Source organism: Dermacentor variabilis, chromosome 1 (assembly GCF_050947875.1).
Source record: "Dermacentor variabilis isolate Ectoservices chromosome 1, ASM5094787v1, whole genome shotgun sequence".
NCBI classification, from domain to species: Eukaryota; Metazoa; Arthropoda; class Arachnida; order Ixodida; family Ixodidae; genus Dermacentor; species Dermacentor variabilis.
In genome coordinates this window covers 10292677-10311270 of record NC_134568.1, presented here as the reverse complement: position 1 = coordinate 10311270, position 18594 = coordinate 10292677, and the positions used below count along the sequence as shown (strand labels likewise).

Here is an 18594-nt window from a genome sequence, read left to right as displayed (position 1 = left end):
CGAGGAGGACGACAGCGAAAGCGTGAGATACGATGGCGACGACATGGTATCAGAGTAGCGCGCAGTCTATATGGAAACAAAGCACTGCATGAGCGGAGATCTGTCTGCGGTGGCTACAGCGAATCGCAGCCACGCGCCGCATCTCGCGATCTCCCGATTAGCAAGGCAGTTGCGCCACACATCGCTCAGTTTGCAACGTGCCGCATGAGAGATTCTCCGCGCCAGCCAATTATCACGAAATGAGAACACGTATACAGCTATGCTCAAATTCTGCATTAGGGAGTATTGTAATCGGTGAATTTTTTCCCCTGCTAAGTGCAGTTGTTCATAGCTGGCCGAAAGGAAGAACTGACAAGGCCGTGAGCTTTTGTACTTTTTATTTAGCCAACAAACTTTTGGAAAACATGTCTCAAAGAATTTCATTCCAAAATCACATCTGAACAATACAAAGAAACAAGAAGAAATGGCCAACAAGAAACCAAGCTCTGCACAACCCTGCCATTGACATTTCTTCCCACCTTTCTGGTGCACTGTGCCATGTGGCACTACTCAACATCAAGCTAATGAAGCCATATCATTTAGGAAAGAACATTATATAAAATCTGAGATGACACAAGCACTTGTGTCACGGTTAAATTTTCACCATACTGACAAAAAAAAGTTTCAAATAAAGAAATAAACAGTTTTGCACCTTTAACTTTGTTTGGTGCATTTAAAGGATAATAAAGAAGGGAAACGGGAAAATATTTCTAAGAAAAGCTGTATCACCGCTGCAGCTTATCTTAATGTGCTCGACCCAGGTTTTTCAATACATCATTTGCCGAAAAGCACATTATTAAGTTGAAAAATGAAAGCACATGCCTATTGCCTGCAAGCTTTTGCAGTGGCAGCTAGAAACAAAACGAGCACCCAGCTACAATGGCAATTACATGCAGACACCTCTACGGCTTGTCGAGTGTTAGTATTGTAATTAGACCGACCAGATCAGTCAATACATAAAACACCCACATCAGAAAATAATACAGGAAGCTGCATTGGAATTCCTGAAGACCATCGTTTAACTAGTACAACTGGTCTTCGCACACACAAAGTACAGACAGTGGCCCGCAAATCAACGAGAGCCTAATGTTTCCACCTTTGGCAGCAAACTAGTCCACAACACTAAGCTTTCAGCAAAAAAATTATGAATGTGCTCATATGGCACAACTTATTAAGTGAAAATGAAAAATAATATCAAAGTTCCTTCACACTCCTCCACAAACTTTTCCAAGGCTGTGAGCAATCCAAAGCCAAAGTCAACCATGTGCACTTCAATATTGAGCACTGGAAGGCTTGAGTCGCAGCTAAATTGAGGCACCTACCTGCAACTCCCCCCTCTCCTTTGTTTTATTTTTGCTGAGCCACTATCCCAACTTAAGAAAAAAATTCAGTGCCTGGGGTGCCACAGTAAGAACTGATTTAAAAAGATAAAACATAATATGGTATGAGTAATCTAGCTTGACAGGAAACAAAAGAAGGCAATGTTCCACAGGCTACAACTGCAGGCGTTTCTTTCGTTGGCAAGAGAGAACAATAAGAATTGAAAAAAAAAAAAAAAACACTCACTGAGTGCATCTATTGCTGCTGCTTTCTTCGCAGGCAAAAATACAAGAAAAAGTAACTTAATTTAAAAAGAAAACAAGAAGGTTTTACATGGCTGCTAGCCCATTAGGACTTAACTGGGCGCCATGTTTTCACACACCAAAGAAACAAAATTTTAAAAATTGTGCGCCCACTTGCTGGTCATGCCCACCAAAGAAACAAACGACACAGCAAGGAAATCCTGCCGCTAGTTGACATGGACGGCAGTCCGTATCGAAGAAACATGAAAAATACAAAGAGGCGGGGCACTTGGCTGAGGCGCATCGAAGAAATAGCTTGGCACTTGTTGGTCGGACTAGATGTCCATTGCAAACTGTGGCTCGTCACCCGAGCCTTCTGGAAAAAAATTCAAAATATGCCAAGTCATCATAAACCATTGTGCAGCAAAAACTGTCAAAACTACACATTCTAACAACCAAGCACACCTCCAGCTGATGCGACAGACACAACATAAATGAGGATGAACAAGATGCTGTCTGTGCATAAGACAATAAGGGAGGCAGAGCTCATAATGGTTATGCTTAATGCCAGTTAAAAAGATGCTAAAGAGTAAATATTAAGTTAAGCTACGTTAGTAAATTACCCTTCTTTAGTCGGGTACAACTTGAGAAGAAAGGGGCATTTACTCCTCTAAGGTGGATGCACACAAGCTTCCACCAATGGGTGTGCACTCTGACTGAGGTCACGAGCCGGATGACTGGTGACCCCGCCAATGGAGAAGATGGCCACCCGCGCTTCGAACTGAGCCAAATCGTGACAGTCGTGTGCATCTGCCCCTCGTCAGAGTAAATCCCCAAACTGTTTGTGGTGGTCCATTGCCGGAAATATTATTGCGAGCTTACGATGCACCAATTGTGCCGCGTGCATTTATTCTGAGCCGTGATCCGGCGACGAAACACTGCAACGAGTATTGCTGACACTAGCTACGCGGACGGGCGAGACTGCCGACTTGCAAAAAAGTGAAAAGGAATGAAAAAAAAAAAAACCTATCACATTCTTGAAAGTAAGTTTGAAAACACACAAAAAGAATAAATCCTATACAATTTACTTGATACAATAAATGAACCATTTATGTAATTTTCCTGCCTCGATTGTCTTCTCACCCCAGGTTTGTAATGGTTTCGATAAATGCATTGGTTTTTTTTTTTTTTTTCGAGTACTTGTTAAATAGCAACAGATTCATTTTAAGCTCGGAAAACTAGTAGTAAATGTGCCGTGTACATGCAAACCAGTGCAAAGGCCATGCAGAGCTGCTCTTTCTACTTTTGTCCCGTGTCACTTTCAACAGGAGTGAAGCCGCAGGGTGCCAGAAAACAGAAAACTAAGCGATGAACAGTGATGTCCCCTCGAATTTTCCCGCACTGGCATCTCAGATTTTGAGTTACTCCTTCGGTTTAGATAACTGTGTATGGATAGATTATACTGCTTGCTAAATAAGTGAGAGACCCATCATGGGAGGTTTGGATGACTTTTTTGTTGTTGTTAAAATGGCCCAACTGCATGAAAATATCTTAAAATTCGTGAAGTCACACGGATGTACCAGCGCTGTATTTTGGACAAGAAATTGCAGCAGTTCAGCCCTTATCTTCTTTTCTAGTAATCAACATCTTCTTCTGGCAAAGGAATGAAAATGTAGTTCCCCCTAAAGGATATTTCATCCATCTAAACTCATCATCGTCATCATCAGTCTATTTTATGTCCACTGCAGCTTGAAGGCCTCTACCTGCAATCTCCATTCACCCTGGTCCAGCGCCAACCCATTCCCAGTAGCACCTGCGAATTTCATCGCACCACCAAGTCTTCTGCCGTCCTCTACTGCGCTTCCTTTCTCTTGGTACCCATTCCATAACCCTAATGATCCAACGGTTATCTATCCTGCGCATTACGTGACCTGCCCAGTGCCATTTTTTTCTCTTAATGTCAATTAGAATTACTATAATGTCCCCATGCCGCATTACCGGTTATAACGATGAAGTCTAGCTGCTGCATATCTGTGCCGAAAGGTAATGGAATGCGAAATCCTTAAAAAAAAGTGAAATGCGAGCCGCTGCACGAACGCCTGCCACCCCAACTGCCGCTCCGCGCTTCTCTACACGAGATGCACGCAGCCTCACGCACATCTCTCCCGTCCCGACGAACACGAATGGGCTGCGCCCATAGCTCTGCACCGCGCCACCATCCAAAACACGAATGGACCACGGCAACTACGCTGACAACGCTGCCGGTGCTGCTCTCAGATTGTTCGCTCGGCCCTCACAGTTGGTTCTTTATTCTATGGCCTTCATTCTGTACAATTCTGCTAATGGATTAAGTCGCTTGTGCTAGTCTTTGTTGCGTCAAAGTTGTTCCTGGCCACGTTGTTTCTCAGCCTCGTTTGACTTGCCACCGAAACAGAAAATTGCTGATCCATCTGCTGATCATCGGCAATGCACAATGTTGCCAGTGGAAAAAAAGCGCATTGCTATAGATTTGGAAACGAAGTGCTTGTAACCAATGAGGCGATCGTTGCGAATGTGCTTGCATCGGATAGCAACAGTGACGGCCATGACGGCAGTGCTGATTCAGTAGGGCAGGCTGCCTCAACATTGTCCCTGCGGGAGGTCCTGTAGATAATTCAGTCCATCACATGTTTGTTTTAGCGAGGGACCTTGAAGGCCTCTACCTGCAATCTCCATTTACCCTGGTCCAGCGCCAACCCATTCCAAGTAGCACCTGCGAATTTCATCGCACCACCAAGTCTTCTGCCGTCCTCTACTGCGCTTCCTTTCTCTTGGTACCCATTCCATAACCCTAATGATCCAACGGTTATCTATCCTGTGCATTACGTGACCTGCCCAGCGCCATTTTTTTCTCTTAATGTCAATTAGAATATCGGCTATACCCATTTGCTCTAATTAGCATTACTTTTTAGGATCCCCTTAAAGCACTCTCTACAGTCGAACCCTCTTACAACGATACTGATTTTAACAATATATCGGTTATAACAATGAAAAGTCAACTTTTGTATGTTTTCTATGGAGAACGCGTTTACTATAATGTCCCCATGCCGCATTACCGGTTATAACGATGAAGTCTAGCTGCTGCATATCTGTGCCGAAAGGTAATGGAATGCGAAATCCTTAAAAAAAAGTGAAATGCGAGCCGCTGCACGATCGCCTGCCACCCCAACTGCCGCTCCGCGCTTCTCTACACGAGATGCACGCAGCCTCACGCACATCTCTCCCGTCCCGACGAACACGAATGGGCTGCGCCCATAGCTCTGCACCGCGCCACCATCCAAAACACGAATGGACCACGGCAACTACGCTGACAACGCTGCCGGTGCTGCTCTCAGATTGTTCGCTCGGCCCTCACAGTTGGTTCTTTATTCTATGGCCTTCATTCTGTACAATTCTGCTAATGGATTAAGTCGCTTGTGCTAGTCTTTGTTGCGTCAAAGTTGTTCCTGGCCACGTTGTTTCTCAGCCTCGTTTGACTTGCCACCGAAACAGAAAATTGCTGATCCATCTGCTGATCATCGGCAATGCACAATGTTGCCAGTGGAAAAAAAGCGCATTGCTATAGATTTGGAAACGAAGTGCTTGTAACCAATGAGGCGATCGTTGCGAATGTGCTTGCATCGGATAGCAACAGTGACGGCCATGACGGCAGTGCTGATTCAGTAGGGCAGGCTGCCTCAACATTGTCCCTGCGGGAGGTCCTGTAGATAATTCAGTCCATCACGTGTTTGTTTTAGCGAGGGACCTTCCGCTTCACTACGTGGAGCATCTGGATGCCTTTAGAAGGATGTCAGAAAGCTTCGCGAAAAGCAAGCAAGGCTGACGGACATGCGGTTTTCTCTTGCAAGCCAGTGGGAAGTACATGGCAAGATGCCTGTGGCGTCCTCGCTCCAGCGTTTCTTCTGGATTTCTCAAGCTGAGATGCTGCCGCGGCAACCTTCCCGCATTTTTTTAAAGGCATCTTTTGGGGCCATCGAAGCGATGCCTTGGTGGAGCTCATGTGTCACTTGTTGCTCGTGACCCATCTTTGCAGTTGTTATAGCAGTGCCATTATTGAATGCCGACAACTGCGGCTTTTTACACGATTGGAGCGCACAGGAAGCAGCATTAAACAGTTAAACGAGTCAACACAATCGGAAGCCAGATGGAGGAAAGTGGCCGCCCCGCCATTATAGTTTTCTTGGAACAGCTATGCCATCCTCCATTATTTTTTCATGCAACCCGGTTATAACAATTATCGGCTATAACAATGAAATTTTCGTGGCACTTGAATATTGTTATAAGTGGGTTCCACTGCATATGGTCTTCCCTTGCTTCACATGCACCAGGCCTGTCGTGCAAAGTTAGCCATACAAAGAGAACGATGCCAACAGCACAGCTGGAAGTGTAATACCCTTGCTTGCTTGGTGAGCTACATCAGTGAATGTGGTGAATTGGGTGTGTTGGTACATATTTGAAAAGGCGGCAGTGCAAAAAAGACACCGACGGAGACAAGACGACAAGGACAAGCGCTGAACTTCCAACAACATGATTGTGAATGGCTCGCGAATATATACGTGCTCTCCGAGCCAGGGTTTATCTGCACATGCGTAATATGCCACCTCCTTGTCTGAAAAGAATCATGGAGGCCATGCTGTCACATCCCTCCCCAAATCTATAAATCCGTTCAGATTCTGCGATTTCCCGTGTCACACGCGTTATAATCTTCTTGATAACGAAACTGTTTTCAAGGTCGGGTGAACAGTCTTTGCAAGCGAGATAATGCCTTGCCAGAAAAACCTTCAAAATCTTTTCCTTCACATGCACTTTTTTTACATTGTTAGCGTGCTCCTTTAACCTATCGTTACACAGCTCCCAGTTTAGCCAACGTCCACTTTTCCGCACCTTAACGTAATTTGACAGATAGACTACACCTATGCGCATTCAACAAAAGACCGCCTGTGCTTTGTGCCACGGTCACGTTGCTGGGTTGCCGCCAGGTCGGTCAAAGCTTTGCAGGTTGACCGATCCGGCGGCAACCCAGCAGCGTGACCGTGGCACAAAGCACAGGTAGTCTTTTGTTGAATGTGCAGGTGTAGTCTACCGAATTCCTTTAAAGGGCCCCTCTCCAGGTCTGCCCATTTTGAACTGACAAGCGCCCTGCATACAATGCATGCTGACAATCGTGTTTGCCAAGTATTACATTGCTACGCGCCGCGGCAAGAGCCGATTTCAAACCGAATACTGCTTGCCCTTCTCCTTGCGGGCGCCGCGCTAATAATAATAATGTTTGGGGTTTTACGTGCCAAAACCACTTTCTGATTATGAGGCACGCCGTAGTGGAGGACTCCTGAAATTTTGACCACCTGGGGTTCTTTAACGTGCACCTAAATCTAGGCACACGGGTGTTTTCGCATTTCGCCCCCATCGAAATGCGGCCGCCGTGGCCGGGATTCGATCCCGCGACCTCGTGCTCAGCAGCCCAACACCATAGCCACTGAGCAACCACGGCGGGTGGGCGCCGCGCTCCAAGCCGGAGGGATGACGTTCCTTACAGGGCATGTAACAACTTCCAGTGTATAACCAAAATTTGCTATGTGGCCTGGTGAGGAGCCCTTTAAGGTGTGGAAAAGTGTACGTTTGCCAAACTGGGAGATGTTTACCAATAGGTTAAGAGAGCATGCAAAAAAAAGAAAATGCATGTGGAGGAAAAGATTTTGAAGGTATTCTGGCAAGTCATCTTCCGACTTCCAAGGACTGTTCGCTCGACCTTGAAAGCACTTCCGTTGTCAAGAAGAGCAAAACCTGCGTGACACGGGAAATTGCAGAATCTGAATGGATTTATAGACTTGGGGAGGGATGTGTCAGCATGAACATCACACTTTCAAAAAGCTGGCATATTTACACACGCGCAAATGATAACTCTTGGCTCTGACAGCACGAATATATTCATGAACCATTCACAATCATGTTTCAGCGCTCATCCTTGCTGTCTTGTCTCTGCCCACGTTTCTTTTGCACTGCTGCCTTTTCAAACATCAGTTAACTTGAGCAGTATGCCTCCTGCAGTAGTTCAACAAAGCTGCATTCAAAATACATCACTGACTGAAGGTTGAGATCAGACAGTGACCACCACATTTTATGAGGTGAAAGTGGCGAATAAATTTTCATTGTTCTGCTAGACTGCTCTAAAAAGCTCTCATATTAAAAGATGGCTAATAGTTTGTAGTAATTTATTAATTGATGTAATAGATAGTGTTCTGCATATTTGAACCTTATTTCGATAGGGGTATTCGAATATTTGAAATTTCAAATACAAATCCAATAGTACTTGCTATTCAATTCATATTCTATTCAAGAATTCCTTCTTTAAAATTTTCAAATACTCAGTTCTGTTCGAATATTTGAGACTCCGAACAACACTTCGAAGCCTTGAGGGAGACACCTATGCAAATGATGACTGTTACTTTCCGGTAAGAGAGCCGCAGTTGATGCACAGAGGATCATCTTCTGAGCAAGCTTACGGGGTAGATGACTTCTGCTGAATAAACTGCAGTCATTCAATAAAAATGCCTCACTTTTAGGCAGTGTATATACGAATTTGTCATCTCGATTTAGGCAAAGAAATTTATTATTTGGCCAGTCTCACCGTGTTTGATTGCCTGTGCTATTATACTTGTCTCCTTCAACAAACAACAATTATGTGCATCTGGTGACATGCTGCTCACTTGTTTTGTTACTGTCATTATAGTGCTCCAGGTTACTGAAAGCAGTTGTTTATTATTTACCAAGTTTATTAGTTGACAGGGTATCCAGTTGCAAACAGTAAAAGAATTATGGGGTTTTACGTGCGAAAACCACGATATGATTATGAGGCACACCCTAGACTCCAGATAAATTCTGACCACCTAGGGTTCTTTAACAAACACTTCAATCTAAGTACACTGGTGTTTTAGCAATTTGCCCCCATCGAAATTTGGCTGCCGTGGCCAGGATTTCATCCCGCGACCTCATGCTTAGCAACGCAACACTAAAACCACTAAGCAACCACGGAGGGTCAGTTGCAGACAACATTACATGCATGTATCAATGAACTATTTTAAATAACCGATTTTAAATTCGATTTGACAATTTCGTTATGCCAACAGCTCCAATTCTGGAGCAAGGTTGGGGTGGAGTTTCTAGAAGTTTACTATTTCTACAATATCCTCAGTTCATTAGAGCTTTCTTTTTCTTTAGGTCCAATGAAATTTTGAGTTCTTTCACTACCTTTACTGTTAATTTTCTCTTAGTTTGCCCATGCACTGAAAACAGCTTTTCTTGCAAAAGATAAAAGGCAATATAGCGCCACAGGAACGCATTCTATTAACGGTCAACCACCATTACAATTTAATCTAATAAGATGCATATTTACCAATGTTGTACTTGGTTTGAGAGGACACCCTTTCAATGTTTGCAATGCATGCAGTAAAAGACAGTAGATTCAGCAAAAGTATGTGAAAGGACAGGCTAGTCTCTGGCATGCATCCTCCTCAATTATTTCTGTAACAGCATATGCCCGGTATTCTGAGAACACCACTGCAAGCAAGGCGTCATGACTCAGTGGTACGATGATAGAAAACAACTGTTCATCGGTGTCAAACGCTACTGGCAGCTCTACCTATGGCAATAACATAAGTTTGGCAGCCACATACAATTAAAGCAAAACAAAGTGCAAAAGAAACACGACAAGTGGCTCACCAGGCTTGGCACCCTTGGCTGGAGATGGCAGAGCACCATTCTCTGTGGGCTTCATGGGGGACCCACTGGGCTTGCAGACATCAGGGCTGCTGGACAGGGTCACCCCAGGGATCACAGGCAGGTTCTTCGGTGGCGTTCGAGCCACTGGAGAGTGGCGCATTTGCATCAGGAAGCTCCGGTCATAGATGATGCGTGAGCCTGCGTCACAGAGAGAGGAAACAGTTACCAAGAAACCCAGTGCCACAGCACAATATCTGTCACAGGCTGCAAAAGTAAGCGCTTTTCCAGTCACGAGCTAGCCGTGGCCATAGGCCAAGACATCAGCAGAAAAACCTGCTTGCACTTGAAGCAAGGCTTTTACACAGGACATAGTTTACATGCAACTTCACACTAGTATGGCCTTGAGGTATGGCACACAGGTGAAAGCTCATACAGCTTTTCTGCCTTGAGTCTCTACAGTCAGTTCCTATGCACCTCAGCAGCGCACAGTTGTAACTTCGAACCTGTGTGGACTCTGGCAGCAATCAACTCAATGAATTTGCCTACAGGAGGAATTAAATGTACACTGATTTGCTGTCTGAGGTCAAGGCCTCAATGCAGTAAGTGCTTCTTAGCATTCATCACCTGTGGATGTGGTTCATTCCATCATGGCCTGCAGGTTTTATCAACGCTAAGCTCCCGCACCATTCGTTCTCACAAGTAGCAGCACAGGAGGCGAAGCAGCAGTGAGTGTCAAAATGTCGCAATGTCTTGTTCCGCACATGACCACCTTCCGCACGATGATGTCACAACACAAACATAATCAAAACTGGCTGTAGATAAGCTTATATATTAAATTATTTAGAGCACTCCGAGGCTTGCCACTATTTTTTTTCTAGTGTTTAGAGGGCTAGGACATTCATTTAATGCAAGAGACTGAAAAGTCGAAAATATGATGTAAGTACTCCTTTAAGTAGACACTGTTTAATGCCCTATAGCAATGTGCAGGCCATGACAAGTACACACTAACACATATGCATTTGTGTAGCACATCCAAACAAATACAGGACTGAAAGTGCCTTAGTTCAGCAGCGCCATGCCTTGGGCAAGTGGCACACATGCCTGTCATACGACAGTTTTAGTACAACATTTTAGCCATTAGTATGGCTACAGAAAGAACAGCTATAGCCTGCTACACACGTTTCAGAAAGGCTTTTGCAGAGTGTTCTGCATGGCAAACACTAAACGCACATCTTTGACAGACAACTCCCCCCTCAAAAACGGCAACAAATAATCCCTAGCACACAAGTGGGTCAAACGTCTGAAAGCAACAGGTGGGCTATGACGAGAGATGCCATAGCAGAGGGCATGCTGGAATAAATTTTAATACCTGAGGTTCTTTGGCGAGCGCCAAAACATGGTACACAAGCATATTTGCATACTGTCCCCATCGGACTGCGACCGCCATGGCCAGCAATTGGACTCCCGGCCTTGTGTTCAGCAGCAATAATCTCACTGCTATTAAGCCACGATGGCTCGAGTCTTTCTGGGACCCAAGCGGCTTCCATAAGCAAGCTGTTTCATGTCCCCTAATCTGAAACTTGCCAGAATCTTGCAGCAATACTCCACCAGTGCAAAGTCATTTAGTAATCCTTTATCACTTTCTCAAAAACTATGAATGCCACAGTTAGGAAAGAGTTAAGGTGACCCTGTATAGATTAGATTTTTTCATATTTAGCAATGAAAACAAATAGGAAAATAAGCCACGTGTCATAGCAGTACAGCAATTGGCAAACCTCCAACTGTCCTCAAGGATCAAAATAATGTGCAGATTTTATTTATAGCCAGAGTTTGCAAAAGGGTAGCACAGTGACAAGCTATATTTTTATCTTCTACTGTTCGGCAGCTACTGTCTTGTAATTAAAAGCTTGCAGCAATAATGCAAAAACATTTTTTTTAAAATACAAATGGGTCACTTGCTCTGGTAGAATTACAGTGGAACCACATTAATTCGAAGTCCGTCGGACCGCGAAAAATCATCGAATTAACCGAGTTTTCGAATTATCAAAAATGGACGAAAGACGAGAAAAAAACTTACGAAACATGGCTTTATCAACACTGCACCTTTATTTCGCCTGAAAAACGGTCACTTGAAGTAGTCATCGATGCACGACTGCTTGGTGCTGCGACCGTAGGCTGCGTCCTCCAGTCTGCTTACAGTGCTCAGCAATTCACTGCTACCACCGCTACACTCCACAAAACTGCACACAACGTTCAGCGACTCAACGACTGCAGCTAAAGCTGGTGCTCGGGCGGGCTCAACATCGCCTTCACCTTCGTTGCAAGGCCCATTGTCACATATTTCTCCTTCCAAGTCGGCATAAGACGTTTGGACATCAAGTTCTGTGCTCAAATATTCTGCAAAGGTCAATCCGTTGCTCTCGTCGCGGCTTTTTTCGTCAAAATCGGTCATGCGCGTACACAAGGACTCTCCATCATCCAGTGTGCAGTTGGCATCACATGCATCCTCGGAACCGAGGATGCGTGCTTTGGGTTCTCCTAAAAAAAATAGTTAGCACGCTGAACGGAAGGTGCATGTTTATCGCCCACCCTTGAGGCAGGTTTCATCGCCAAGCGCCGCGAATTTTCTATTCGCACGTGTGTTGTGAAACAGCCTGCATGCAGCTACCATAACGCAGTGCAAGCGTTAGGTGCAGCGTTGATACAGCCATGTTTCGTACGTTTTTTTCTCGTCTTTCGTCCATTTTTGATAATTCGAAAACTCTGTTAATTCCATCTTGTTGCTTGGAAAAACCGGCGTGCATAAAGCAACGCCTGATCATATCTCCCTCCACCTGCTTCCAGGGGTACATGATTAGGCAAATGGCACCCAGTAGGTCCACGGAATATTGTTTGACGTTATCATAGCACAACAAGATCCTTTTAAGCAAATGGCAGCGATAAATCTACCTCGCTTGCAGAATAATGCCTTGGTCCATAGGCTGCGATACAGCTGTAACATTCGGCAGCAGGAAGACAAACCTAACTGCTGTCAAGTTCTGGATGTCGGCGTGGGCTGGGCAGTTCTTAACAACAAAAACAACTTTTCGTCCCGCGGCAGCAAACTTACGGTCAAGGTGCCTCACGTATTCCTCAAACAGCACTGCCGTCATCCAAGGCTTTTTGTTACTTCTGTACAGCACGTCACCCTTAGGAGAAAGTTGTGCATTCTAGAAGCACCGAGGCTTCTCCACTTTTCCGATAATCAGTAGCGGAAGTTTGTGACTGCCAGACATATTTGCACCAAACAAAACGGTTATTCTGTCCTCGGGTTGCTTTTTCCCGTGACTACCGCATCCTTTGGGGCAAACGTCTTTGTTGGCAGCATTTTATAAAACAATACGGCCTCGTCCAATTTGTAAACATCGTCCTCCGCGTACTGCTGAAGCAGCAGAGCCAATGTACTCTTTTTCCAATTCTCGACAACATTTGGGTCGACGCTCCCGCTTTCGCCACACACTGTCACGAACGTGAGGTTATTGCGGTCTTTAAATCTGGACAACCAGCCGTTGCTGCACTTGAATGCTTCATGGCCCAGTCGCAGTGCAAGCTCATCGGCCTTTTCGCACAGCAGCGTGCCGTTCACAGGCAGGTGTGCTACATTTGCATGCTGAAGCCACTTTATCAAGGCGTCTTCAACGTCCAGATACACAGGAAAACGAATCCTTGTCCGCTTCGTCGAATGCGTCTTCCCGTAGGCCTAGAGGATCTTTGTCTTATTCTTCAATATCGTCGAAAGGGTGGATAAAGGCACCTTGTGCTTTTCCGCCAGCTGTGTTTTGGAGCTCGTCCATTTTTCAGCCTCCTCAATTAGGCACACTTTCAGGCAGAGAGTCAGAGTTCTGTACTTAGGCATCTTCTTAAAACCAGCACCGTGCGCGTGGTCAAGAATAACTAGCAGAGCACAGAACACGTCTGGTCGCTGCACCGAACAATCAAAACACTACGAGCAGTGCCTGCCACAAGCTAGACAACAACGGAAACGGAACCAGAAAAATTTCAACCTAGTGGCACCTGGTTGTTGCTTTGTCAACTAAAGCTAGCCTCCAAAACCAGCTGTTGCACTGTGCAGATCGCTGAGGCATAACAAAGCACCGGAAACAGAAAGTTGATTTAAAGTGCCGCCTGGCTGCCACTCCAGCAACTATACTGGCCTCAGAGGCTGACACACTAATTTTTTTGTTGCGGATCACGGAGGCCTGGAAAAATCACGGAGGCCATGGTTTAAACTGACGTATTATTCGGATATGGGCACGCTGGCTGTTCAAATTATCCGGTAAAATTTGCATGCAAACTGTTGGGACCGCCGAAAACATTCTAATTATGTGGGATTTCGAATAAACCGAGTTCGAATTAACGAGGTTTTACTGTACATTGGCTTAAGGTAAAGGAGAATGCCATTTGCCCCAGCATTTAGTATTACTACTGGAAATTGCAACAGATTTTCCAAGCTGTTATACAGCAGCAGACAGAAAGCATTCCTTACGAAAAGCAGAGAAAGTGAAAGGCTGGTTGGGGCTGCATTGTAAGGGCGAATCAGAAAGTCTTTGCCCCTATATTTATTAGCAAATATAAGGTGCATACAGGTAATTACAAATATATGTACTACTCTACATACCCTACACTATTTTTCATCATGGTCCCCACAACGGTTCAGACATTTGTAGCATCGCAGCACTAAATCTTTTATGCCCCTTTCGTCGGTAAGCGACGCGTGCGGCCTCCCCTAACGCGCTTTGTCATGCAAGTCTTCATGGCCTTTAGCAAACAACACCACCACCTCACGCTTCTCAAAGCGAGACACCTTTCCCCATACGTGGGCTGCATTTCCCTGTGGATTTCGATGGGTGTTCATCCCTTGCCCCATAGAAAACTAATCGCAGTTGGTTGCTCGTACGCCGTAGGCATGTGAAGCACAACCGCCATCTTCAACAACTGACAGCAGTGCTGTGCCGCGGAGTTACTGGTGTTCAAATGGCCGGCGGGGGCTGGCGATCTTCAGGGAACCACGACGGAAAGGCACCTACATGTCTGCTGCGACGACTCGCTTTGAAAGGACGAAATCTGCCTGCCCCGCTGCAATGACTCACTTTGTGAGGACTACAATGCGTGAGTCAACAGCCCTTCGATGCTGACGGGTCTGTGGTAACAACCTGCTTTGTGAAGACAAGAATGAGCTGCGTCAACGGGGGGACGGCGCCGAGATGTCCGGACGTAGTCGGCGGAGCAAGTATTGTTAGTGTGTATGCCAACACCATAATGGTCTGATTGGAGCAGGGGAATTCCTGGAAGAAGATATTTGGCGGTGCCTTCTCACGCAGATTAGAATGGACAGATGCGGCGTCGACTCTGAGATAAAGAGGCGCCTGCTCGGGTCAAGCACCGTGTCTGCGAGAACCCACTCACCTCGGTGTGGTCAGTGGAACCTGTGGGGAAGTGTGTGTACACCCTCCCCCTCAAAGGTGGGTCGGCTACGATGACTTTGGATGCTGCGTTTGGTCGAACGGCCGTTTTCCCTCACCTAGGGTTTTAGGGAGGACAGAGTACTTAAGGAGCCGTTGACGGCTCCTCAGGGTGCATTCCTCTTTCAGTCATGCTAGACTGATGAACTGTAACATTCTCATGTAGATACTGTAAATAAATCCCATATTCCTCGTTCTCAATGAGAAGCAGTCTCTCCCTTCAACAACATCCTCAGCGTGGATGAGCTGGACGACGGCATGGGCCAGCTACCATCTATTTCATGCCTGACCCCAACCATTACACTGGCAGATAAGGCTGGGCCGGCCCAAGAAAAGTCCACCACTGGGAATGGATGTGTTGACTTCGCATTTACAGCCGCAATTTGGCTAAAAAAAAGGGGGGGGGGCACAAACTTTCTGATTAGACCCTTGTATATGTTGCTATCAATCATACTTTCATGTGGTTAAAATGTTCTAGAGGTATGAAATTGATGCTTTTAGAAGCATATGCCGTAAAGAATCACTGCAACACTTGGGAATTCCAGTCAAGAAATGTGGCAACGGCCTCAGAGCCACCCGGACCAATATAATGCAGAGATTATTTTTGCTCAATTCTATTCCCTTATCATCCATTGCTCACAACTGCATACCTGCTAGCCTGTGAACTTGAGAATTCACAAAAATCCCATAAGAGGGATAAATTATTTTTATTATGCTTGCCCTAAGCACAAGCTTTTGTTGAATATGCACATACTTTATTAACAATGACCTTTCTTTAGTCGCAGTGCACAAGCATCAGAAAACTTTGATAGCAGAGACTGAAAAAACTGTATTAAAGCACAGTGACATTTTAAGTGACTTTGGTGCAGCCAATTTTGCCTGCTTCAGTAAGTTTTCAGATTAAGCTTGCTCGATGCAAATACCTTTCTGGTTTATAGCATTTCGCACTGCTACAAGAGGGCAGCACACATACCATCACACTTTGTTTTGTATGCATTCTGTCGCAACCTTGCGACACTCCCCATCTCTCAACACCTTTAAAACCTTTTTACAAACAGAATTTATTTTTCATAAAACGATGCACGATTCATAAAGTTATTGAATCAGCCCAAAATTGTAAACATTACGAAAAATTTGAGAATGTTGGCAGGTATGAAACTGGCCAACCCTGACGATGACGTAAGTGAAGTGCCTTTCGAACCACAAACCAAGTGAGAAATTGAAAACAAGTGGAATCGAATTACGTTATTCTGACCCGGCTTCAAGTAATATTTACGACAGTCCTTGCATTATTTCTGACAATCAATAAATGCTAAAACAACCTCCTGTTTGAGCTAATCCCTCAAATTATGCGAGTTATAAAATGTGAAAGAATATAGTGGCCAATTTTCAGAGATCACAGTTAATACTTGAGGCTTCTAAGCCTGATAGCACGCAATCATTTGCATACCTCTTCCACTGCCATGGAAACAGGCAGCTTGGCAGAACCTTAGCAATGTGCGGTCAACATGCACTGAAAATAAAATCTGGTGGGTGCTTGCTTTAGTATATTAAGGTATTTTCTAAAGAAGGTGTCAATGTCAATGGCTTGAAGTTTAAGGAAAGAGCTTGTTTTGGCCCCTGAATTTTTCATTTTGGCTAAATCGCCCGAAAATATATATTCATTTTATGTGAATTGAATTCTGGGATTTTACGGCGCCAAACAACGATTTAATTATGAGGCATGCTGTAGTAGGAGACTCCGGATTAATTTATATTCCTTTTAGGATCATTATTTTGCAGCAAGATGCATGGCAGTAGACTTAAGCTATTTGCAACAACACTTTTCTGCCTTTGAAATCATTGTTTCCTGTTCAGACACCATTCTGCAGCACTTGGGAACTGACAACGCATGCAAGCCCACAGTGTTTAACGTGGATGCAGTAGACCTTTTAACGCGAGAGCGTTAAGAGCCCCATGTCGTAGAAAATCGAGTGTCAGCATCGTAGCCGACGTTTGCGTCCTGCGAGCAAACATTGCCGTATATATTTAGGTATATGTATATGCAGCCTATATGCCTGATGTTGAAGCGACTGCATTTAGCATGGTGGTCAGCGTCTTAAACGGGTAATGACACAATATTTTTGAATATTAATTTCTTGCGTTACATGAAAGCCCTAAATCTCTAAACCATAGAAAAAATTTCGATATGCCTCAGAGCACTGTCAATAATTTAATATAAATGCTTTTATACGAGTTTTGGTTTTGTTTCCCTGGAGAATACCGATTTGCGATATAAAAAAAAGCCATCTAGAGAACTTTCTACTGCAATGCCGTAAGTAATGCCGGAGATAGAAGCAAATGGAAATGTTGCATGGTAATGGTGTTAAGGGGCGAGTTACCCACTCCACAGCAGAGGCTTTCTCCCGCAGCGTTGACCTGCACACCACAAGCGGCATTCCTTAATTTGCTTCTCCCATGTCTGAACCTAGGCCCACTTTACATTTACTTAGCAACTGAGACTTGGTGTGTTCCTCAACTTCGGACTAATTATGGCCAGCAAATGTTATGCCACTGGCTGCTCAGTTTACTCAATAATCTCACCAGATGCAATATCGATGTGCTCATTTGTTCCGCAAAAAATCTGCACGATATGTTCCTACAATCTTGACTGTGTACCGTTGTACTTAGTGATTGTTGCCCTTAATGTTTTTGCTCTTTCTTTTTTCCCCCTTAATGTTTCCCACCTGCCCTGCTGCTGCCATTGTAAACGGAACCTGGGGACAGTCAAGCTGCTATTCCGCAGCTTTTTTCCCCCTTGTTTTTCCGCCACAACCATATACCTCCTTGCTTGTGGAAACAAATAAATGAAATAAATGAAATGAAATTCCACATAATTTTTTCTTCCTTCTTTTCCTGCTATGCATTGCATTTCTGCAAGTGGTTTTGCATGCCCTGCATTTCAGGGGAATGCTCGGAGTCGTTATCGGTGCTACTGGGATAAGTGAAAATTTAACAATGCCAGACCTACCAGCATCAATTCATCCAGTGTTGCCACTCTAGTGTGCCGTTACCTTATCTTGCGAACATGACAAATTAGCGACACCTTAAAACAGAAGCAATTGCTTGTTTTATTTTTTTATGTTTATTATAGCAAGAGGTCCCATTGCCTTATTTACACTAAGAGACCGCTCTCTGTATGTCCTGCTCCAACTGCAACTCCTAAAGTTTATGATCAATGATGACTCACAGTGATTACAGTAACGTCATTGTTTTCCTACTAAATTCAGCAACTTTCCTGCAGTGTTTATCTTGAGAAAGCATTCCTTTATTGGTGGAAAGTGCCTTTGGTGGTTCTAAGGTAATGTTGGCTTTTTTCCTTCACAGTAAAACAATTGTGCTTGGTGGCACAAGGACCAGATATGGCCAAAGAGCAGCATGGTAGTGGTGATGGATTATCAGTGAATTTTCAATGAGATGGAACAATGAATTTTCATGGGTAGATGAAACATGGCTGTAAAAGGGCCTAAGAATCAGTCCATGAAAGTGTGTCAAATTTATTAATAAAATAATGACAATGGAAGTGGGGTGTACTATAAATATAAAATATGTATTGCAAAGGGACAATACAGCAGCACTACCGAACTCATGTTCTTTATACAAATAACATCTGAGATGTCATAAACATGCCCTTTGTAGGGAAACTGACAATCATCATGGAATGACACCATGCTCCCCCCATTTCCTCCTTTGTG

The 18594-nt window shown here is 44.5% G+C and overlaps 1 protein-coding gene across 2 annotated transcripts in view; it reads right to left on the bottom strand.

The window, feature by feature from the left end:
- Nucleotides 1-360: 360 nt before the first annotated feature.
- The window catches only part of Thor (eukaryotic translation initiation factor 4E binding protein thor), a 34420-nt gene continuing 16186 nt past the window's right edge, over nt 361-18594 (bottom strand). The window contains exons 2-3 of one of the 2 annotated variants that reach the window (XM_075684699.1): nt 9360-9557; nt 361-1974 (exon numbers count right to left, since the gene is read on the bottom strand). In XM_075684699.1, coding sequence (XP_075540814.1) covers nt 1937-1974; nt 9360-9557 — 236 coding nt within the window. In that variant the 3' untranslated portion in view covers nt 361-1936. Of the gene's footprint in view, nt 1978-9359; nt 9558-18594 lie in introns of both variants that reach the window. The other variant, XM_075684691.1, reaches the window with a different exon arrangement.